General features: G+C 58.3%; 2 protein-coding genes across 2 annotated transcripts; both read left to right on the top strand.

The window, feature by feature from the left end:
- The first annotated feature begins 1,656 nt into the window (after nt 1-1,656).
- On the top strand, nt 1,657-19,864 carry LOC149861952 (integrin alpha-X-like). The gene is made up of 30 exons (XM_090054595.1): nt 1,657-2,401; nt 3,055-3,163; nt 3,333-3,436; nt 3,589-3,653; nt 4,517-4,631; nt 4,942-5,072; nt 5,190-5,335; nt 5,562-5,712; nt 6,065-6,215; nt 7,800-7,873; nt 7,978-8,107; nt 8,344-8,492; nt 9,086-9,226; nt 9,872-10,078; nt 10,649-10,779; nt 10,883-11,043; nt 11,332-11,486; nt 11,564-11,692; nt 13,780-13,853; nt 14,204-14,345; nt 14,834-14,947; nt 15,040-15,119; nt 15,220-15,303; nt 16,497-16,575; nt 16,979-17,083; nt 17,300-17,377; nt 17,554-17,667; nt 18,740-18,829; nt 18,964-19,074; nt 19,564-19,864. The coding sequence occupies exons 1-30, from the start codon at nt 2,365-2,367 to the stop codon at nt 19,666-19,668; spliced, it is 3,462 nt and encodes a 1,153-aa protein (XP_089910721.1). The 5' UTR covers nt 1,657-2,364; the 3' UTR covers nt 19,669-19,864.
- Nucleotides 19,865-20,389: 525 nt separating this feature from the next.
- COX6A2 (cytochrome c oxidase subunit 6A2) lies at nt 20,390-22,681 on the top strand. Its single transcript, XM_090054837.1, has 3 exons — nt 20,390-20,544; nt 21,606-21,748; nt 22,455-22,681. The coding sequence occupies exons 1-3, from the start codon at nt 20,460-20,462 to the stop codon at nt 22,551-22,553; spliced, it is 327 nt and encodes a 108-aa protein (XP_089910963.1). The 5' UTR covers nt 20,390-20,459; the 3' UTR covers nt 22,554-22,681.
- Nucleotides 22,682-22,715: the final 34 nt, after the last annotated feature.

Genomic DNA, 22,715 nt, shown 5'->3' with positions numbered 1-22,715 from the left:
GTGTGCATGTGTGTGTGTGTCCTGTGTGTGTCCATATCTGCACATCAGCTGGTACAGCTCCCTGTACTCTGTGTGCGTGTGTGTGCACACTGTGGGTCCATGTGTGCCTGTCAGCTGGTATGGCTCCCCATGCTGTGTGTGTGCATGCCCTGCATATCTGGGTTCTGAGTATGTGTAGGTGTGTCCGGGATGCTTGGGATGTGTGATGTGGGCCTGTGTGTGCATGTCACATGGTATGGCTCCGTGTGTGTGTGTGTGTGTGTGTGTGCGCGCGCGTAAGAGAGAGAAAATATGGATTCTACATTCATTTTCCCCCCTCGCATGTAACACACACACCAATTTCCAGCTGCTGGTTTGGGGGAGAAAGTTGTGTGGCTTTGTGTGTGTGTGTGTGTGTGTGTGTGTGTGTGTGTGTGTGTGTGTGTGTGTGTGTGTCAGAGAGAGAAAATATGGATCCTACTTTCACAACACCCCCAAATAAATGGCAGAAGCAGGTCTTGTGGTTTTGCATGTGCGTGTGTGTGTGACAGAGAAAGAAAATATGGATTTCACTTTCATTACCCCACTCCCCAAGTAAGTGGCAGAAGTAGCTCTTACCATATATCCTGGTGTATAATACACATACCAATTTTCAGCAGCTGGTTTGCGGGGGAAAGCTGTGTGGTTTTCTTGTGTGTGTGTGTGTGTGTGTGTGTGTGTGTGTGTGAAAGAGAGAGAGAGAGAGAGAGAGAGAGAAAGGAAATATGGCTTTTACTTTCACATCCCTCTGATAAGTGTCAGAAATGGCTCTTGCCATATTTCCTCACATATAATGCACACACCAATTTTGAGCTGCTTGTTTTAGGGGGAAGTTGCACGTTTCAGCCAGGTGGAAGGAGGATCCAAATATCACATGGGGTTATCTACCAGGTGGGAAGGGAATAAACTCCCCCAATGAAGATGCAGGGTGCTTACCCAATCAGCAGCCAGATGAGAGGCATCGGCAGAGCCGTGGGTGGTGGAACCTGGGAGGTATTGGATGCCAGTAGGTAAGGTAGGGCTGTGGGGGTGGATGTGGACTCTGATGATGATGGAAATCCTGAAGGGGCCTGAGAACGGGGGCTGGGGGCTGGATGCCTGGGTTCTGGGTATAGGCGTTTGTGTGGGGAATACTTGGGGTGTATGTGTCTAGTCCCATGCCCTGACGCCCTGACCCCAGCCGTGACCCCATGTTCCTGGCTCTGACTTATTCCTGACCCCCGGGAAGCCCCAAGGCTGCAGCATCCATCTCCAGGTGGGGAGCCTGGCCCCACCTGCTGCCAGGGGCCTGGGCTGGGAAAGGAAGTTGGCCTGGGGCCGGACAGGGCACTGCTATACCCAGCTGCCGCAGCCGCACCCCAGAGCCAGCTGCATCTCAGTGCTGGGGGCTTGGTGTCACAGAGCTGTGGTCAAGTCTGGGGTGAGTGCCAGGGGCCGGGGGTAATGGAGCTGTGACCAGCTTGGGAGTGGGCACTGGGGGCTGGGTGTTATGATGCAGCTGAGTCTGGGGTGGGTGGGTGGGTAGAACAGGCCCGGCTACGTGCCCTGCCCCCACTGCCCCCCACTCCCAGGGCTGTGGGCAGGGCTGGGAATTAGGGAAGTAGCTGAGTCACAAATAAGGAGTCCTCGTGGCAGTGATAGAGGTTGGGGGGGGTTGTCTATATAGGTGTGTGTGTGTGTGTGTGTGTGCGCGTGTGTGTGTGTGTGCGCGCGCGTGTGTGTGTAGGCCCCAGGCACATGGGATCTGTCTCTGTGTGTCTCTGCATACACACACACAGCCTCCCCCCACCCAGAGCTTAGGAAAGAGGAAGCCCCAAGCCGGAGGGGAAGCTGGCAGGGGAAGAAGCTGCCCATCCTTCCCTTGGCCCGGTGCCCAGGCTGAGTGTGTGCCTATCACGCATGTGTTTGTGTGTGTGTTCCAGACACCTGGGGTCTGTGTGTGCATTGTGGACACCAGGATTTTGTGTGTGTCTCTATGTATGTGTGAATACCCTGGATGCCTAGGCTCCTTGTGTGTGTGTATATGTCCTGGACACCAGGATTTTGTGTGTGTGTGTGTGTGTGTGTGTGTAGCCCAGACACTTGGGTTCTTTGCATGTATGTGTGTGTGAATGTATACATGTGTGCATGTGTACGTGTGTGTGCATATGCACTCCTGGACACTTGGGTCTCTTGTTCCTTGAGTAGATCCCTGCCAGGTTCCTGTCTCTCTCTCCTGCCCAGCACTTTTCTTCTCCTCACACCCTCCACACCCCCATCCTTCAGCTCCTCCCAGCCGCTCTTACTTCCCCTTCTGCAGACAGAGACTTGGGCACATTCAAGTGCCAAGGACCCGCAACCTCAGTCATGGACCCACTGGCTCTGCTTCTCTACCTGGGTGCAGGTGGGACCAATGCTGGGTTCTCTGGGAGTGGAGCTGGGCTGGGGAGTGAAAGCAGGGGCACTGGTAGAGGACAAGCTCCACTAGCTCTAAGGGCTCTCTGGGAGGGGAGTGGGACTGGTGGGGGAGAGCAAGAGGCTGGGATCTAGCATGCCTGGGTCCTTTGGGACAGGAGCTGGGCTGCGGGCTGAGGGTAGCGGGGCTGGTAGAGGATGAGATCTACTAACTCTAAGGGGTGTCTGGGAAGGGAGTGGGGCTGGTGGAGGAGAGCGGGGGGGGCCTGGGACCCTGGATGCCTGGGTTCTCTGGGAGGGGCGGGGGGGGCTAGGGGGATGAGACTGGGGTCTACTAGCTCTACTAGTTCTAAGGGCTCATTGGGAGGGGAATGGGAGAGATGGCAGGGTTGGGACCTCGGACACCTGGGTTCTCTGGGAGGGGAATGGGGGCTGGGGAGTGGGTGCAGCTGGGCTGAGAGACGGACATCTGGGTTCTTTGCAAAGGGAGTTGGGGCTGGGGGGTAAGAGTAGGGGGACTGGTAGACGACTAGCTCTACTAGCTCTAAGGGCTCTCTGGGGGGGAAACAGGAGAGCAGAGGGGGCTGGGACCCCAGGACACCTGGGCTCTCTGGCTCTAAGTTCTCTGTTTGACCCCTGCAGCGCTGGCGTCCTGCCACGGGTTCAATGTGGATGTAGATAGTCCCATCACCTTCCAGGAGGCAGCTGCTGGGTTCGGGCAGAGCCTGGCAATGAGTGCACAGCCTAGGGGGTAAGGGTGGGGTTGATAGCCCAGGCGCCTGCATTCCCTGGGCGGGGAGTGGGGGCTGGGGCTGAGAGCGGGGGGCTGGGAGCCCGGACACCTGGGTTCTTTGAGGGAGGGAACAGGGGCTGTGGGCTTGGGGGTTCACCCCCCTGACCCCTCTGCTCTCCCCCTCCAGGCTGTTTGTGGGGGCCCCGCTCCACCGAGGGGGCATAAATGACACCGGCCGAGTCTACAAGTGTGACCCACAGGCCAAGGCGTGCCAGCAGATCCGCATCCCGCGTAGGGCCCGGGCACCTGGGTTCTCTGGGGTGTAGGGGGGTGGGAGCTGGGGGGGCCGGGAGCCTGGATGCCTTGGTCCTCTCCCCACTCAGTGGGGGCTGGGGAGTGTGGGGAGGGGGATTGTCTCACCCATGGTCTCTGTCCTCTTCCAGGACCCCCTGATGCTGTGGACATGTCTCTCGGGCTGTCTCTGGCAGCCACTGACTCCCAGGTCCTGGTGGGTACCAGGCACCCCTGTGAGCCCCCACTCCCCTCCCAGAGACCCCAGCCATCTGGGATCCCAGCCCCCACCCAGCTCTGACACAGTGGGTGACCATTCTGCTGTGTCACCCTAAATAGGAAAACCACAAGCATTGCCACAGGAACGGCGTGTGTGCAGTGAAGGGTGCCAAAGGGGAGGGAGGGCTGCCAGGTCTCTTGATGGGTAGATGACTGTAGCTGCCCAGTGACCGATGAGGGCGGTGATGAGGTCACACTTCCCCTGGCAATAATGAGAGATTCTCCCTGAGTGGGGAAGCTGTGGCAACATGGCTGTTGCCAGGGTGGGTGGGTGTGACTCAGTGGTGATGTCATATAAGAGGGAACTGGGTGATGTCACCAACGCAACATACTTTGGGGTGACGGGGTCGTGGTGATGTCACTGTGGGATCTGGCTATGGGGGTGACTGTGGGGGGTAGTTGCCAGAGTAATCAACTGATGTCACTGTTGGAACAGGCTATGGAGGGGTGATAGGAGCACTGTTGCCATGGTCACTGGAGGGGGTGACAGGACAAGTGTGTGGTTGTCAGGTGACTGGGTGATGTCACCAGGGCAACATGCTATAAGTGAGGGATGGAGGGGTGGGGGGGGGTTGTTCCCATGGTAACAGTTCTGTCCCCATGCCCAGGATGGAGGTGTAGGGAATGGGTGTCGTCATGGCAACCTCCACATCCTGAAATTATAGGGAGGGTGATGGGTCTTCTCCATGGCAATGGAGGCATCAGGGGAGAGGTTGCCTCACACCATCATCAAGGTAACTGGGGAAGGCCACCATGACAAGATGGCCACCAGTGCCACCCCTCCCCCATCTCATGCCCCAGGTGTGTGGCCCCACGGTGCAGCAGGCATGTGGTGAGAACATGTATGTGCGTGGCTACTGCTTCCTGCTGGACCAGAACCTGCGCCTGACCCAGCGCTTCCCAGAGACCCTGCCCGGTGAGGGGGCGGGGCCAAGGCAGGGATGGGGAGGGGCCTCTGAGGCAGGGTGGGGCCATGGCAGGGACATTCCCTGGGAAATAAAGGGTGGACACATGAGTTAAGAGCTGGTCACTAGGGGAGTGGGATAGAGTGGCCTCAAGCAGGGGGATGGATGGATGGAGGTAATCTGACATCACTCCCCCCAGGGTCCCATTAGTCTCTCAGGTTAAGGCCATGCTCCATGTCCACTCCATGCCTATCATGGGGTAGCAACAGGCCCCCAAAGGGTAACTGGGCCTTGTCCCCACCATCCTTCACCCCTTCCCAGAATGCCCCAAACGCCAGACGGACATCGTCTTCCTCATCGATGGCTCGGGCAGTGTCAAGAGCATTGACTTCAACAGGATGAAGAGGTTCATCATTGAGGTCATCACCCGTTTTGAGAGCACTGACACCCAGGTGACTGGCACCTTCTGGATGCTACGGGTGACTGTGGGAGAGAGGGCTGGGCTCAGGGTGGGGATGAGGGCACCACAGTGGGTCTCACGCCTTGTCCCCCACCCTCCTTTGCTCCAGTTTGCCCTGGTCCAGTTCTCCACCAAATTCAGGGTCCATTTTGACTTCAACTCCTTCAAGAGGACATCAGACATGGAGACCCTGGTGTGGAACGTCATGCAGCTCCAAGGGGGGACCAATACAGCCAGCGCCATCCACAAAGTGGTGTAGGTACTGCCTCCAAGGACTTTGGCCCCCACCTATGTCCAGAGTGACTCCCCACCTCCCCTGCCACTATCTATCCATGCATCCATTAACCTGGCCCGCCCATCCATCCATCCATCCATCCGTCCATCTGCATCCCAACTATCCATCCACCCACTCATCCGTTCATCCATCCATCCATCCTTCCATCCATCCATCCTTCCATCCATCCATCTACCTATCCTGCAGGCGGGACGTGTTTGTGCCACAGAGTGGGGCCCGGGCCAGTGCCACCAAGGTTCTGATCGTGATCACAGATGGGGAGAAGACGGAGAACTTGGAGTACAGGGATGTCATCCCTGGGGCAGAGAGAGCCAGGATCGTGCGCTATGCCATCGGGGTGAGATGGAGCACCTGGCCGGGACTTCCTGTGGCTACTGTCTATCCAGCTATCCATCCATCTCTAATCCTTTTGTCCATCCATCCAATGAACAAATCCATCCATCCATCCATCCCTTTACCAAGGAACCTGTCCATCCATTGGTCTGTCCATCGATTCCATCCGTCGCTACACCCTCTACCCATCTGTTCACCCATCCATCTTTCCATCCCATCCTACCTCCCCCATATGCAGCCATGTGCTCATGAATATTGCATCCTTCACCTCCCCTGTTCAACCCCTGCCTGCCTGCCTGCCTGCATTCCTTCCTTCCTTCCTAGCTCATCCTGTTGTCTTCCCCACCCTGGGGCAGGTCGGCAATGCCTTCTCAAGACCAGGGGCCCAGGAGGAGTTGAACGACATTGCCTCAGACCCAGATACAGAGCACGTCTTCCAAGTCAACAATTTTGATGCCCTGCAAGGCCTCCAGAGCCAGCTGCAAGAGAAGATCTTTGCCATTGAAGGTACTTGGGGAGGTGGGGGAGACAGGGCGGGGAGCAGGGAGGACCTTGGAAAATGAGGTTGGGGGGTGGGGAAGGGAGATGGGACTACAGAGACTTGAGATGTACTACCAGTCACCTGATGGCTCCTTCCATCCATCCATCCATCCATCCATGATCCATTCATCCATCCAATGAACAAACCTAGTCACCTACTGATTAATCTGTCTGTCCAACCAACAGTCTATCTGTCCATCCATCCATCCACCTATTCCTTCTTTCCCTACACCCTCCTACCCTCTAGTTTCCCCCTTCTTCATGACCCCTGTGATAGGAGGCCTTCCTGGGGCTAGATCTCATGATACCCCACCCCACCTGCCTAGGACAGTCTGCCCTGACTCTCCTGCCATGGCTTTAATGTTAGTATAATATATTAAGCAGGAGGCTGCCCATTCACTACCCCGATGCCAGTGGGTGCTATCCACAGCTTGTACCTCCCCTACACTGTGGCTCATGCCTCGCAGATGGCATCCAAAATATTATTGCTTCCCGGCTTCAGGCCGGGCAAAGTCAGTCCATTTTTGGGCCTCTTCCACACTCACACTCACACTCACTCCACCCATCTCTCACAGGGGCCTCTTCCACACAGCGCCTCACTGGGCCACATACAACCTGCCCTGCTCCTTTGAGTGATCTTCTGGCCATCAAGCTTGCCTACTAACTCTCCGGCACAGTGCGCGCAGCATCTTCAGTTCACTCATGCATCTCTACGCTACGTGGTGTCACCTTGGGCTGAACACTGAGTTGATTCTGCCCCTACCCTTCACCAGGCCACTTGCTCCTGCTCTAACTGGTGGGGTTGGCCCCTGTACTGCCCTTCAAACTGCCATTGCTGCTCTACTTGGTACACCCCCGGTGCAGACCTTCAGGCCACCCTCAGCAGCCCTACTCTGCAACATATATGCTCAGTCCTTCAGGTGCCTCTCATTGCACCCTAGTCTGAGTGGGCCCCCTTATCACCACCACCTGAGTGTCCCCCCCTTTGAGGCCTCCAGGGTCTCACAACTTTGCAGGGCTCAGGTGCCTCTCCAGGTGTGCTTGGCCCTTCTCTCGCCCCAATTTATAAATACCCACTCATGTAAGGTGCCCCTACCTGCCTTTCACCAGGGTGGTACCTGGTCTTGCATTTCCTGGGGGTTCCCTCACCACAAGGAGTCCCACCAGGCCACCCTTCCTCAGCAGGGTGCAGTTTCAGGTCATGCCCAGGACCAGAAGCATCCAACCATCCCTATAGCTCCTGCCCATCCTTCCAAGATGTTCCTGAGCACTAGCTCAGCTGGCTGATGTTACTCCTGCAATGGATGGCAGCAGACTGCTGCCCCAGCCTGTGTGTGCTGGGTCCTAAAGTGGCCACCCTAATCAAGCATGTGCTGGCTGCCTGCCTCCAGCTCTTAAAGCAGCAGGCATCCAAAGGTGCACTGTCACACCCTGGCCCGCCCCACAACCCAATGGGCTCTGTAGAGGGAAGGGCCCTGGATGGCTCAGGGTTCAGGTCAGAGCAGGGGCCCCCAATCTAGGCCTGATGTGGGCCCCCATCTGTCTCCCCAGGCACCCAGTCCCAGAGTGGCAGCTCCTTCCAGCTGGAGATGTCCCAAGAGGGTTTCAGTGCCCTGCTCTCTCCTGTGAGTAACCTCATCTCCCATTGGTCAGGGGACTCAACAGGGGGTGGGGCAGGGCAGGGAAAAGGGGCAGAGTAGGGCATGAGTTAATGTCTCCATTGGTCTAGGATGGGCCTATACTGGGGGCAGTCGGTGCCTACGACTGGTCTGGGGGGCTCTTCCTCTATGAGGGCATCGGGGAACCAGCCTTCATCAATGTGTCCACAACCAGCAGGGACATGGAAGATGCCTACCTTGGTAAGGACCACCCAGGTGGAGCTCTCCAGAGCTGGGCTCCTGTCTTAGGGAAACTCGTCCACCCATCCATGCATCCCCAAACCGCATCCATCCATCCATCCCTGTAACCCACAATTATCCATCCATCCATTGTGACTTAGGAGCTGGGTTAGCTTCCTTTTAGATCCCTTCCCAGTGTCCTCTGAGCTGGGGGAGGGTGGCTGGTGATGTCTCTGCCCCTTCCCTCCCACTCCCAGGCTATGTGGTCCAGCAGGTGACCTCCAAGAAGCGCCGGGGCTATGTGGTGGGGGCACCACGGTACCAGCATGTGGGAAAGGTGGTGCTGTTCTACTGGGACCCCCAGAATGAGGCCTGGAGGGCTGAGGCCGAGAAGATTGGGGATCAGGTAGGGGGGGTGTGTGTGTGTGTGTGTGTATGTGTGTGTGTTTGTGTGAGTGTGTGTCCCAGATGCCTGGGTCCTTTGTGTGTATGTCCTGGACACCCAAGTTCTATGTCTCATGTCCACATGTGCATGTGTGTGCCAGCATGAGCAGATATGTTAATGTGTGTAATGCATGTGTATGAGTGCATGTAAATGTGTGCACACGTTCAGATGTGTGTGAGAGCAGAATGTGTGCATGCACATGTGTATAAGCACTTGCATCTGTGAGCACATATGTATGTGTGTAGCATGCAATGGCACACGAGTGTTGTATCAGTGTGTATGGGCAGGTGTGTTGATCTGTACAGACATGTGTCCAAAAGCACATGGGTAAGGCGGGGGTGGGGGGGATGGGCAGGGGTCAACCTCTCTCACATAGCACCTATGACACAGCACAATGGGCTTCTTTGTCCCCTTCATCCCCAAGGCTCCTATCCCAAGGGAAGGGCCTGTGCCTTCCTTGTGACACCAGCTGGTGACATGGAGCTGCAGAGGTAACCACACAGGGTGGGGGCCAGGCCTGAAGTGGGGTTACAGGGTCTTCTCTGCCCCCTTAGATTGGCTCATACTTCGGAGGTTCCCTCAGCACCATGGATGTGGATGGAGATGGGAACACCGACCTCATCCTCATTGGAGCCCCCATGTACTATGGGGAGGGGAGCGGGGGCCGTGTCTTTGTCTGCCCCCTCCCAGCACAGGTAGGACCCAGGAATGGGGCAGGGTGTGGGTTGGTGGGTGGAAAAGGGTGCATGTTGTATGCCAGAAAATACAGTAACCCCCTTTTGTGCCCTGCAGCAGGTAGGGGCTGAGGCAGAAGCTCAGCAAGGTGCTCTGGGAGTGGGGAGGGGTGCATATCTGTGAGGAAATATGGTAGCCTGGCCCTGAAAGTTAGGGGCATTTGTGCCCCATGGGGCAGGGGAAGGGGCATATATACCTGATCAAACACAGTAACACTTCCCATGCCCTGTTGGGGGTTCCACCAGGCAGGTGGTTGGAAGGAGGTGTGCGTTATACACCAGATGATATGGTCACTCCCTTTCTGGCCTGTAGGGGTCCCCAGAGGTCAGGGTCAGGTGCGCATATACCTGATACAGTACAGTAGCTCCCCATCTGCCCCATAAGGGATGTTGTGGAGTGGGTGGTGGGGGAGGCGCACATTATATGCCAGATGATATGGTAGGTCCCATTCTGGCCTGCAGGGGCCCCCAGGGGGCACGGGCAGGTTCACATGTACCAGTACAATACAGTATGATACGGTAGCTCCTTCCCTGCCCCACATGGGGTTGACGGGCAGGTGGCATGTGTGGTAGGCAGCAAGTTATGGTATTGTGCTCCCCCCGCAGGGGGCACCACTGCGGTGCGAAGGGGTGCTGCAGGGGCAGGGGGGACAGCCCCTGGGGCACTTTGGGGCCAGCCTGGCAGTGCTGGGGGATGTGGATGGCGATGGCCGCGCCGACCTGGCCGTGGGAGCCCCCCTGGAGGACGACGCCCGTGGGGCCCTCTACCTCTTCCGTGGGCAGCAGCGCCGCCTGCGCGAGCGCTACAGCCAGGTAGACCCCACCCCTGCTGTCCTAGCCTCCCCCCACAACTGTCCTAGCCCCACCCCATTACCCTGGCAATGCCCTCTGCATCCCTGGCTCTCCCCCCTCACTTCCGTAGCACCTCTCCTGCTGCCCTGGTCCCAACCCCACACAACCTGGCCTGGACCTTATGCCTCAGACCCCTCCCCCTATACCCTTGGCCCTCACCTTCTCCCTAGCCCCACCCCTACTTCCATAGCCCTGCCCCCATGCCCTAGACCCCCTGGCACCCTGACCCAGCCCCCTGTTCCAAACCCACCCCTCCAGACCTAATCCTATAGCCAGTAGTCCCACCCCCTCACCCCTCCTAGGCCACCCCTTGCTCCTCTAGCCCCATCCACTTCTTCTTGGCTCTACCCCTAACCTCTAGCCCTAGCCCTGGAGATTTAGGCCCTGCCCCATCTCTCATCCCACTCCTACAGCCATTGGCCCCTCCCATGTAGTTGTAGTCCCACCCCTTTCAGGCATATCCCCACCTCCTTCTTCCATGGCCCTGCACCCCTCTCCCTGTCACCCCCTGACAGCTGTTCCCACCCCCAGCGGATCTCAGGGACCCAGGTGTCTGGGGCATTGTGGGCGCTCGGCCTGACGCTGAGCGGGGGCATGGACCTGACGGGTGATGGACTGAAGGACATCGCTGTGGGTGCCCGCGGGCAGGTGCTGCTGCTGCGGTGAGTCTGGATGCCTGGGTCCCCCAGGGATGCATATGGGTGTATTTGTCAGGGACGCCTGGGTTCCCCACATGTGCAGCTGATCCAGGCTTTGCCCCTGTAGGTCACGCCCGGTGCTGCAAGCAGCCGTGACTGTGACCTTCACCCCAACCACAATCCCAGTGACTGCCTTCAACTGCCAGGGCCGGGAGCAGCTGGACACCGAGGTTGCCACCGCCCGCATCTGCTTCAGCCTCCTCTTGAACCTTGGCCAGCGCTTCCAGGGTCAGCTCCACCCCCAGGACAGGTCCCGCTCACCAGGGGAGAGGCCACACCTTCAGTCTCCAGCCTTACCACCCACACCCACACATTCAAAACCCAGGTGTCTGGGACACACACAAGCCAACCAGTGCCCCCTCCCCAGCCATGAATCTGTTCCCCCTGATGCAGCCAACTCTGGGGTGCCTCACCAGGCCCTGACCCAGTACAACACACCCCTCAGACAGACAGCGGGGGTCACTCTGTGCCCAGGGGTCCAGAGGTTGTGCTCTTACCCCCCACCCATCCCTACAGGTGGCTCCATCTCAGGCATCTTCCACTACGAGCTGGTGCTGGACCCTGGGCGGATGCGGGTCCGTGCCACTTTCAATCCCCCCTTGCCTGCCCAGCCCCTGGCACTGCCCGTCAGTCTCCATACCAAGTGCCAGGAGTACCGCATCCGGCTGCCTGTGAGTGCCCCTTCCCCTCCCCTTTTGCCTCCCTCAGCCTCGGCCCATGGTATCCTCACACCTGCACCCACCCTCAGGTCTGCCCTGAAGACACCCTAACGCCCATCACCCTGCATGTGACCTACAACCTGACTGGGAGCCCCATCCCTGGTGACAGCCTCACCCCCATCCTGACCGAGGACACGGAGATGACAGTTGTAGCCTCGGTGAGATGTTGGGGAAGGGGGTTGGTGTCACAACAGATGCCAGTGGCATTGGCGCCAGTTGTAGTAGCCAGGCTGTCACTGTGTTTCTTGGCTCCTGGTTGCAGCTGATGTTGTGTGGTTGTCACAGTGTTGCTATAAGTGGTGATATTGAGGGCGCTGGCTCCAGTTGTACCAGACAGGCTATGGATGTGTGTCTAGGTTCCCTGTTGTGGCTGACTATGCAGTTGTCATTGTGTTGCTACAGGTAGAGACGTTGAGGGGCCTGGGGCTGGTTGTAGCAGACAGGCTGTGTGTCTAGAGATCCAGTCCTGGTGACTGACATTGTGTGGTTGACACAAAGTTGCTACAGGCGGTGACACTGAGGGCATTGACATTGGTGGTACAGGCTAGGCTGTTGCTGTGTGTCTAGGTGTCCAGTGGGGTTGATGTTATGCGGTTGTCACAGTGTTGTACAAGAGGCAATATTGAGGGCACTGGCACTGGGTGTAGCAGACAGGCTGTTCCTGTGTGTCAAGGTGACTCATCCTGGTGGCTGACATGTGGTTGTCACAGTGTTGCTGCAGGTGGCAATACTGAGGGCTTTGGCACCAGTGGTAGCAGTCTGGCTGTTGCTGTGTGTTGAGGTGTCCAGTCCTGGAAGTTGACATTGGCGTTCCCTCTAAGCTGTATGGCGTGCACAGCCATGCAAGTGTGCAGCCATGCACACCTCATAGCTCAGAGGGAACACTGGTTGATATAGGGTTGCTATTGCGTGTGACAGTGATGGCTGCACATACGGGTGTTTAGTTGTAGTGGCTGACACCGGAGCGTCAGGCACGGTGTTGCCACAGGGAGTGATGCTGACAACATTGGTGCTGGTTGTAGCAGATGAACAGTTGCTCTGTCAAGGAGGCTAGTCCTGGTGGCTGACATTGTGTGGTTGTTACCGTGTTGCTACAGGAGGCAATGAGGATGGTATTGGCAGTGAGCACAAATGTTTGGTTTTAGTGGCTGCTGTTGGAAGCTGGGGCATGGTGTTGCAACAGGCAGTGAGGGTGACAGCATTGGTTCCAGTTTTAGTGCTCATACTGTTGCTATACATTTAGGGGTCCGGCCCTGGTGGTTCACGTGTATGGTTCTCACAGTGTCACTACAGGCAGTACCAGTGACAGCAGTGGCACCAGGTGTAGCACTCAGGCTGTTGCTATGCATACAGGTATTCAGTTGTAGCAGCTGCCATTGGAAGATGGAGCACAGTGCTGCTACAGGCAGCAATGCTGATGGCATTGTACAGGTCAGGTTGTTGCTGCCTGTCTGGGCAGGCTGGTCACGGTGTTGACATGGGAGGGTGAGGACCAGTGTTGCTCCAGATGATGATGGTGACAGCACAGCCGTTGGACTATTGCTGTGTGTTCAGGTCTCCATTGGATGGCATTTATACAGGTGGTGATGGCTATAGTATTGGCGCTGATTGTAGTGATAAAGCTACTGTTTCAGGTATGGGCGTTACATTGTAGTTGGGGGCCAGTGTTGCTACAGAAGGTGATGCAGACAGCATTGGCACCAGCCGTGGCTGTGTGTCTCGACATCTGACCCCTGTGGTTGACATCGGAACGTGGAGCCAGTGATGGCAGCAGTGTTAACTCAAGCTATGCCAATCTGGCTGTTGTTGAGCAGATGGGTGTTGGATGCTGGCAGTTGACATGGAGGGTGCTGCTACAGGTGGCAAGGTTGATCACATGGCTGCCTGGGGTAGCCTTCAGGCAGTGGCTGTTTGTCTGGCTGTCTCATCCCAGTGTTTGGCAGGGAGATAGTGTTGCTACACATGGTGACGCCAATAACATAGGCCTGGGTCTTAGCACTCAGGTTGTTGCTGTGTTTCTGGGGCACCAGTTGTGACTGACATTGGGAAGTGGGGATGGGGTGGCTACAGGCAGCAACAGTGACAGGGCGGTTGTGGGGTGTAGCTATGGTAGCATGTGTGGGTGTTGGGGGGGCAGGCAACTGGAGGCCAGGTTGCTACAGGTAGTAGCTGACAGATCCTTCCCAACCCTCTTGGCTCCATCCCCACCCCATGCTCCATCCCTCTCTCTGATTGGTCCCTCCAGCTTCCATTCGACAAGAACTGTGGCAGTGACAACTTCTGCATGGACGACCTGCAAATCGCCTTCAATTTCTCAGGGTGAGTCCATTCCCATTCCCAGAAGCCCCTCAACCTTGGATTGGCCCCAGCCCATGGTAGCTGGGGTCCTGGCCTGCAGGGGGGCACTGCTGTGGGAAGCTCACAAACCTCCTTAGGGCACTGTTGGAGGAAGCTGAGAGCACCCCCACGGTACTGCTGAGGGAAGCTCACAATCCCCCCTAGGGCACTGCTGGGGGAAGATCACCTCCCCCAGGGGCATGGAGAAAGCTCACAATCCCCCTAGGGTATGGCCGAGGGATGCGCACAACCCCCCCCCAAGGTAAGTTCACAACCCCTGCAGGGCACTGCTGGTGGGGGAAGCTCACAACCCCGCCCTTTCCCCCCCACAGCCTGAGCACCCTGGTGGTGGGTGACACCCAAGACCTCCAGATCACGATCTGGGTCCACAACCAGGGGGAGGACTCTTATGGTGCCAACTTGCAACTCCTCCACCCAGCGGTGCTGTCCTACCGCAAGGTCCAGGTGCTTCAGGTACCACTGGGGGGCAGCAGAGAGTGCCAGGGGGCTGGGCTGGGGCACAGGGCATGGGACATGTGGTGGGGGGACAGTGAGTGTTATATATAGGATAGTACGGTAATTCCTTTCTGCCCTGTGGAGAGCGGCAGGGGCCCAGCAGGGGGCAGTATGCATGTGTGTCTTCTATGCTTACAAATATGGTAGTACCCATTGGGCAGGGGGAGGGACTGGGCCAACAGTGGGGAAAAGGTGCATGCTGCATGCAGGGAAATACAGTCATCCCTTTGGCTGCAGGCTAGAGGGAGAGCTGGAGCAGGGAGTGGGGAACAGGGCTATCTCTGGCCCCACCCCCTCACCCGAAGCCACAACCCTGGGAAGGCAGAAGGGGGGGCAGAGTTGCCTTGAGTCCCTCCCTTTCCCCCTCCCCAGCCAACAGGAGAGTTGGAAGGGGGAATGGCAGGCTTCCCCTGGCCCTGCCCCCTCACACCAAGCCCCACCCCCAGGCCAGCAGGGGGGGTGTGGCTGTGCACTGCAGCTCCCCGCCAGGAGGCCGGGAGCAACCGCAACGGAACAGCACCTGCCTCATGGGCCCACCCATCTTCCGTGCCAACGCCCAGGTAGGCCCTGCCTCTCCCTCCCCAGGCCTAGCTCTGCCCCGCTCCCCCCAAACTCCACCCCCTGTGTGGCTCATCCTGCTGCTCCCTCCTAGGTCGTCTTTGCCACCACCTTGGATGTGCCCGCCACAGCTGAACTTGGCAACCGCCTGCGGCTCTTGGCCACCACCCACAGGTGGGTCCCAGCCCTGGGGGGCAGTGGGAGGGATCTCTGTCCAGAAGGTGGGGCCTAGCATGGCAGGCACCAACCCTAACCTCACCCCTTCGGCCCCCAGCAACAACCGCGGCGCTGGGAGCGAGGGCAAGAGCCAGAGCGCGGAGCTGCCCGTCAAGTATGCCATCCACATCATTGTCACTGGGTAGGTGGGGCCAAGGGATGGGGGGGAGAGGGAGGAGGAGAGCCCCACCCCCTGGCCCCAGGGCCCCACCTCGTGGAGGGCTCTAGGTCCCACCCCACTCTGAACTCAACTGCTCCCCTCTAGTGCCCCCTGCAGGGACAGAGGGACCTATCATATTTCCTTGTGTATTACACACACCTGTTACTCCTGCTGGGTCCACTCCCTGCTCCCTAGTGCCTCCTGCAGGACCAGAGGAAGTTACCGTATTTCTTCACATATAATATGCACCCTTCACACCTGCCGTACCCACCCCTTTCCCCCTAGTGCCTCCTGTGGGGCCAGAGACCTACTGTATTTGCTCATATATAATATGCACCTTTCAAGCCTCACAGTGCCCCTGCTGGGCCCACCCACTGCCACCTAGTGCCCCCCAGAAGGCCAGGGAGCGCTGCCATATTTTCTCATGTATAACACACACCATTTACACTCACTGGGCCTGCCCCCTGATGCCCTCTGCAAGGCCAGAGGGAGCTACTATATTTACTCATAAAAATAACACACACCTTTTCCCCCACATGACACCCCCTGGTGAGTTTACCCTAATGCCCTCTGCAAGGCCAGTGGGAACAATCTTATTTCCTCATGTATAGCACAAACCTTTCCCCCCCCCATGATGCTTCCTGCTGGGCCCCTGCCCCATGGCACCCTCCCCCTAATGCCCCCTGCAAGACAAGTGGGAATTAACATATTTTCTTATGTATAACTTACACTTCCCCACACAGAGGCCCTTGCTGGGTGCTTTCCCTGCCCACTAGTGCCTCCTACAGTGCAATAGGGGAAATTACCTTTTTTTTTTTTGCATATAACATATACCTTTCCCCATCCCCACAGGGTGTTCCATCCTGGGACCCTTCCTCACTGGGCCCAATCCTCTCCCCCTAGTACCCCATGCAAGGCAAAAGGAAACTACCATAATTTTTCATACATAATATGAACCTCCTCCCAATGGCACCCCCTGCTGGACCCAATCTCTGCCCACTAGTACCCCTGTAAGGCAAAAGGGACCTACCATAATTTCTTGTGTATAACATGCACCTTCCCCCCACACACACAGTATTGCCCCCTGGTTGGTTCCTACCCATGTTATCCCCTGCTGGGCACCTCCAGCCTCTCCCCCATCTCTTTCCCTCCATTCATGTTTTCCTTACCCACAGTAGTGAGACTTCAACCAAGTATGTGAATATCTCCAGCAATGAGGAGGGGGCCAGCAGGGTGGTGACTCACAGGTACCAGGTGAGTCCTGGATGCCTGGGTTCTCTGGGAGGGAGGTTGGGAGGTGAGAGCATGCTGGGAACCTGGATACCTGGGTTCTCTGAGATGATGGGGTGTGGTGGTGAGACCTGGGGTGTGCAAGCCCAGACACCTGGGTTCTCTGGAACAAGGGGGCTGGCGGTGGGACCTGCAGGGCTGGGAGCTGGGACACCTGGGTCATCTGGGAGGTGAGTGGGAGCTGGGGGGTGGGATCCTGGTTGCCTGGGTTCTCTGCAAGGGGAGGCAGAGCTGGGGGAGAGAACTGGGGGTCTGGGAGCCTGGGTTCCCTAGGAAGGGGGTGGGGGCTGGGGGTGATAGCAGGGGGGACAAGGCACCCAGACACCTGATTTCCCCCTCCCATATCCTCCCTTTTTTCCCCCACCAGGTCCAGAACCTCCGCCAGCGCAGCCCCCCTGTGTGGGTGACCTTCGAGTACCCCATGTCCATGAATGGGGCCCCCCTGTGGGTCGCTGAGGTCGTCCCCTCCCAGGTACCGCCCACTCCTTCCCCCTCTGCCCTGGCCAGGATCCAGCCCAGATCAAGGCCTCTGGCACAGACAGACCCCAGCCTCCTCCACAGCCACTGGGTGCAGCCAGGATGTGGCCAGCTCTGGGGTGGAGCTGAAGTGGAATGGCCCAAGGGAATGAGGCACCAGGGGAGCTGGAGGACCAAACCTGTGCCACACCTTCCCCTCTCCTACTCCCAGCCAATCAACTGCTCTGACCTGTCTGAGATGCCTGGGACCAAGGATGTGAGAGAGGAGATGAAGAAGAGCCCTCTGCTGGTGAGTGTTGCCCACTGCAGACCCCGTTCTTGAGAACCCAGTCATCCAGGCTCCCAGCCCTCCCTGCTCCCACCCCCAAACCCAGACATCTGGGTTCTCTGGCAGGGGAAGGGTCCCCTGCCAGAGAACCCAGATGTCTGGGCTCCCCACACTCACACTGTCCCATGATGCCCCAGAGCTGTGCTGTGGCCACCTGCCGGCGGGTGCGGTGTGAGGTCCCAGCCCTGCACATGGAGCAGCCTCTGGAGTTTGTCCTGACTGGCAGCGTGGCCTTTGGTTGGTTGTCCCAGGTATGTCACCCCCACCCCCATCCTTGGCCCCACCTCTGCCCCTCCCCGGGGGCCCAGATTCTTGGGTTCCCTGGTGCTCCACCTCAGAGGTGAGCACAGATCCAGTCCTTGTTTTACTAGCCCCGGATTCACATGAGCCCTGAGATCTCTCGGCTAATCAAGGCTCAAGGCTCCTGATAGATCCCAGCCAATCACAGCACAGAAGCCCTGATGCATCCCTGCCAATTGTGAGCCAGGATTCCTGGAGCATCCCAGTCAATCACCACCCTTGATGCATCCCAGCCTATCACGATAGATAGACCTCTGATAGATCCAAGCCAATCACAGCACAGGAGCCCTGACACAAGCTCACCCAGTAATGACCAGTGACCCCTGGCATGTGCCATCCAATCACGACCCATAGTCCTCAGTGTAGCCCATCCAATGGTGACCTCCTGGTCCATCCCAACCAATCACAACGCAGGACTCCAGATACATCACACCTAGCCCCCAACAAGCCCTATCAAATCAGTATCCAGAACATGTCCCCCAAGCTACACCTGTCCCAGCCAATCATGACCCCTGACCCTAGTCACGGCCCTTGACACAATCCCACCCAATCATGACCAATTACCACGGACACCTCCCAGCCAATCCCAGCCCAAGACATCGCAGTCAATCGCCTGCCCTGTCCCATCCAATCACAGACTCTGCCCCACTTCATCCACTTACGACTCTTAACCAGGACACAGCCACTCTCAATCACCAGCCCATCCCAGCCAATCACAATGAAGGATTCCTGGCCTATCCCAGCCAATGACCCCTGACACAACCCAGCCAATCACCATGCAGGCCCCTGTCCCTCACATCCCACTCAGTGACAGCCTCTGACCTCCAGCCCATGCCACACAATGGCCCACGACCCCTGACACATTGACAGGCCGCAGCCTGTCACCCCACAAGTACCTCTGACTCATCCCATCGGGTGGTGGGAAGGACCCTGGCTCCCAGGGATCCCATGTAGATGAGAGATGCAGGCCCCACCCCAGAAGCAGCATGGGGCAGGGCTTAGGCTTGTGCATGCATCTGGCAGACGGGACTGGACAAGGTGACACTGACGAGCACAGCCGAGGTGGGTGCAGACCCAAGGCGCTTCCACCAGCAGGGGGCAGCACGGTTCCAGGTAGGGGGCCCAGACGCCTGAGGTGGGGGGAGGTGGGAGCGGGGGATTCTGGGAGCCCAGACACCTGAGCTCTCTGGTGGGGAGCTGAGTCCCTGACTCCCCCCATCCCCCCCCCGGATGCCTGGGTCCCCTAGGTGCAGACAGTGTTGGAGCGCATCGGCACCTACAACTATCTGCCTGTCATCTTGGGCAGTTCCATCGGGGGCCTCATCCTATTGGCTGTCATAACTGCCGCCCTCTACAAGGTGAGGACATGGGGCAGAGCTAGGACGAGGGAGAGGTGGCACCTCTTGGGGCTATTTGAGGAATATCTCCTCTTGAGGAGGGAGATGTGACTATGCCAAGGGGACTCCCAGGGGCGTGGCTTGTTGGGGAAAGGGGTGGGGCTATCTTTGGGGGCAGAGTCAAGTGGGAAAGGGGCAGGGCTTTACAGAGCAGGGCTTTTAGGCAGGGGGCACGGTCTCACTAGGGGATGGGTAGCAGAGAGGAAGTGCTCTGGGTGAGGGCGGAGCCCATCAAGGTGGGGCCTCCCTGTGAATGTGGCTCCAGGGGAAGATAGGCGAGGGCTAAGGGCATGGAGGAGGGCTTTGGTGGGCAGTGGTGGTCTCCTGGCTGTGCATAGCCCTAGGGGGCATGGCCTGCTGGGGGCAGGGGGTGGGGCTTAGCTAGTGGGTGGGCTTTATATATGAAGAAATAACAGTAGCTCCCTCTGTTTCGCGCCCCACCCCCAACAGTTTGGGTTCTTCCGCCGCCACTATAAGCAGATGATGGACACGACGCAGGACAGCGGAGGCCCCGCCCCCACCCCTGGGCCCACCCCCTCTGGCCTCCCACAGTAGCCTTCCCGGATGCCTGGCTTCTCTGGAGTGGGGCCTAGAAGGTGCTGAGAGCCCAAATGCCTGGGCTCTGTGGGAGAGCAAATCACACCCCTCCTGGCCTGCGTGGGATCTCAGGGTTAAGAAGCCAATCCAGGTGTTTTACTGTGTGTCATGTACCCAGTATTGCACCCTTGCAACAGGAGATTCTCCCATCCTCCACAGAGAGTGCAGTTGTCTCTGGGGTGGGCATTGGGGCTAAAGTCTAATGGGACTGCTGCTTGGTCTGGGGTGGGACCAGGGGCTGAGTGTAACAGGGCTGCAGCCAGCTCTGAGGTGGCATCGGGTCTAGATGTAACAAGCTGCAGCTGAGTCTGGGGTGGGCATCAGAGGCAAGGTATAACAGCTGTGGCTGGCTCTGGGGTGGGCATCAGGAGCCAAGTGTAACACGGCTGCAGGTGAGTCTGGGGTGGGCACTGGGGGCCGGGTGTAACAAACTGCAGCAGAGTCTGGGGTGGGCACTGGGGCCAGGTGTAATGAGGCTATGGCCAGCTTTGGAGTGGCGTCAAGATCTACAGCTGAGTCTGGGATGAACTTTGACAGCTGAGTGTAATGGAGCCCTCCCTTCCCCCGGGCCCCTCATGCTATTCCCCCTGCCCTGCCCCCTCAGCTAAATATAGTCCATCTGGGACTTTGGCTAGGGGGCCTGTGATGGGGGCGGGTGTTTCCCCCACCTTTCACTCTCCTGATTGGCTGAGGGGGGGTCATGTGGGGGGGGCCGGGCCCAGTGACCCAGCAGAGGACAGCCGGGAGTGATGGCGCCGTGGGGGAGAGTGGCCCCGATCCTGGCTCCAGGACGGGGCTTCGCCACTGCTGCTGCCCATGGAGGAGGTGGTGGAGGTACTGCAGGGCAGGGAAAATCTGGGCCTGATCCACAGGCCACAGCCTCACTTTCTGCCCCATTATACTCAGCTGGGTCCATCCCAGAGCTGGTTGCATCGTAGCTCTCAAGGACTGTGTGTGGGGGGGTGGGAGATTTCCCTTCTGGAGGTCCCGATCCTGGGCCTTGGTATCGAACCAAGGCAAAGGCCTAGATACTGCCATTTCCAGGCCAGCTGGAAGTGGGTGGTATGGGGCAGCTTGGGGACCCTACAGGGACCACTGGGATGGGGCAGGAGGTGGGGCAGAGGAAAAATGCATATTTTACATGAGTAAATACAGTAGCTCACTTTTCCCCCTACACAGAACACCCCAGAATAAGCTTTGGATGGCACCAGGGGGTACAAGAGGGCAGGAGGCAGCTTGGGGACCCTCCAGGAGGCCCTGGGAGGGGGTACCAGCCAGTAAAGATGCATATTGTACATGAGTAAATATGGTAGCGCTCTTTTCTCCACAAACATAGCCCTCCAGGATAGGCTTGGGGTGGCACCAGGGAGGTACAAGGGGGCAAGGAAGGGGGGATACCAGCAGGGAAAGGTGCATATTTTACACAAGTAAATACAGTAGCTTCCTTTTCCCCACATGCATATCACCCCAAGACAGGCTTGGGGTGGTACCATGGGAGTACAAGAGGGCAGGGGGCAACTTGGGGACTCTCCAGAGGACAGTGGGGGGGACAGAAGACAGGTGCCAGCAGAGAAAAGCACATATTGTACATGAGTAAATGTGGTAGCTCCCTTTCCCCCTGCACAGAGCACCCCAGGGCAGGCTGGGAATGGCCCCAGGGGGATATGAGGGGGCAGCCTGGGGACCCTCCAGGGAGCACTGTGGGGGGCAGGAGAGGAGGTGCCAGCAAGGAGCAGTGCATATCTTACACAAGTAAATATGGTAGCTCCCTTTAGCCATCCACAAAGCATCCCAAGGCAAGCCAGGGCTGGTCCTGGGTGGGACCTAAGGTGTTGGGGACCTTCCCTGGGGGTGTCCAAGATACAACGGCTCCGCCCCTACCCCGGTACCTGCAGGCCGGACATGGCAGATGTTATCTTTCCTCGTGGCGCTGCCCGGCGTGGCTGTGTGCATGCTCAACGCCTGGCTGAAGAAGCAGCACCACCCCCAAGAGCCCCCCACCTTTGTGCCCTACGCCCACCTGCGCATCCGCACCAAGGTACCCAGGGGCAGAGCCAGGGACAGCAGTGGGCAGAGCCAGGGGACCTGGGAACAGGGCACAGGTGGGGCTCGAGTAGGGAGGGGGAGTGAAGCAGTGGGGGCAGAAGACAGGTGCTCCACACACACAGCCCCCCAGGATAGGTTTGGGGTGGCGCCAGGGAGCTGGAGGCGGAGCCAGAGGGAGGCAGGTCCTGAGCAGGGTGAGAGTGGAGCCAAGGAGAGACAAGCTGTAGGGCAGAGCTAGAGATAGGAGAGGAACATGGGAGCTGAAAGGAGCAGAGGGCCTGGGGGGTGGGGCTTGGGCAGGGCTGGAGCAGACCCATAAGGTGATGAGATTGGCAGGCGGATTGGAGGAGAGGAAGGAAGAGGGGATGAGGGGTGGGGCCTGGTCAGGGAGTGGGCAGAGCTAGTGGAGATGGAGGGAGGCAGAGCTTGGGATAGGTGGGGGCGGAGCCACAAGATGGGCTTCAAGGATAGGAAGGGGCGCAGCCAGGGGACAAGGGGGCAGAGGGGTGGAGTCAGCAGTGACAGGCTGGGGGGCATGGTTCTGGAGGGTGGAGCCTGGCATAGGAGTGGGTGGAGCCAGGGGTTATGGGAGCAGACGAGATGGGCCAGGGAAGAAGGGGGAGGTATGGATAGTATTCCAGGCAGGGGGCAGCACCTACTAGGCCTGACCCCACCCCCTGTCTGTCACCACTCCACAGCCTTTCCCATGGGGCGACGGGAACCACACGCTGATACACAACCCCCATGTCAACCCCCTGCCCACGGGCTACGAGATGCCCACTGGGGGGCACCACTGAGCTGCTTGCCGGCACCACCAGGGACCTCCACTGACCTGCTGCTCCACCCCGGGATGCCAACTGGCTCCAGCTCCTACCATCGCCACCCAGGGACACGGCCAGCCGCACAATAGAGCCGCTGTGATGCAGTCAGGGGTCCATTCTTTATTGGATGAAGGCCTG

Source organism: Crocodylus siamensis, chromosome 6 (genome assembly GCF_052110815.1).
Source record: "Crocodylus siamensis isolate JL-2025a chromosome 6, ASM5211081v1, whole genome shotgun sequence".
NCBI classification, from domain to species: Eukaryota; Metazoa; Chordata; order Crocodylia; family Crocodylidae; genus Crocodylus; species Crocodylus siamensis.
This window is presented reverse-complemented; position numbering and strand designations above follow the sequence as displayed.

Excerpts from the sequence above, each read along its gene's own strand:
- LOC149861952 (XM_090054595.1), top strand. The coding sequence starts at position 2,365 with ATGGACCCACTGGCTCTGCTTCTCTACCTGGGTGCAG. Across the intron at positions 5,073-5,189 it reads TTGAGAGCACTGACACCCAG|TTTGCCCTGGTCCAGTTCTC; the intron begins GTGACTGGCACC and ends CCTTTGCTCCAG. Across the intron at positions 16,576-16,978 it reads TGGTGACTCACAGGTACCAG|GTCCAGAACCTCCGCCAGCG; the intron begins GTGAGTCCTGGA and ends TTCCCCCACCAG.
- COX6A2 (XM_090054837.1), top strand. The coding sequence starts at position 20,460 with ATGGCGCCGTGGGGGAGAGTGGCCCCGATCCTGGCTCCAGGACGGGGC. Across the intron at positions 20,545-21,605 it reads CCATGGAGGAGGTGGTGGAG|GCCGGACATGGCAGATGTTA; the intron begins GTACTGCAGGGC and ends CGGTACCTGCAG. Across the intron at positions 21,749-22,454 it reads ACCTGCGCATCCGCACCAAG|CCTTTCCCATGGGGCGACGG; the intron begins GTACCCAGGGGC and ends ACCACTCCACAG.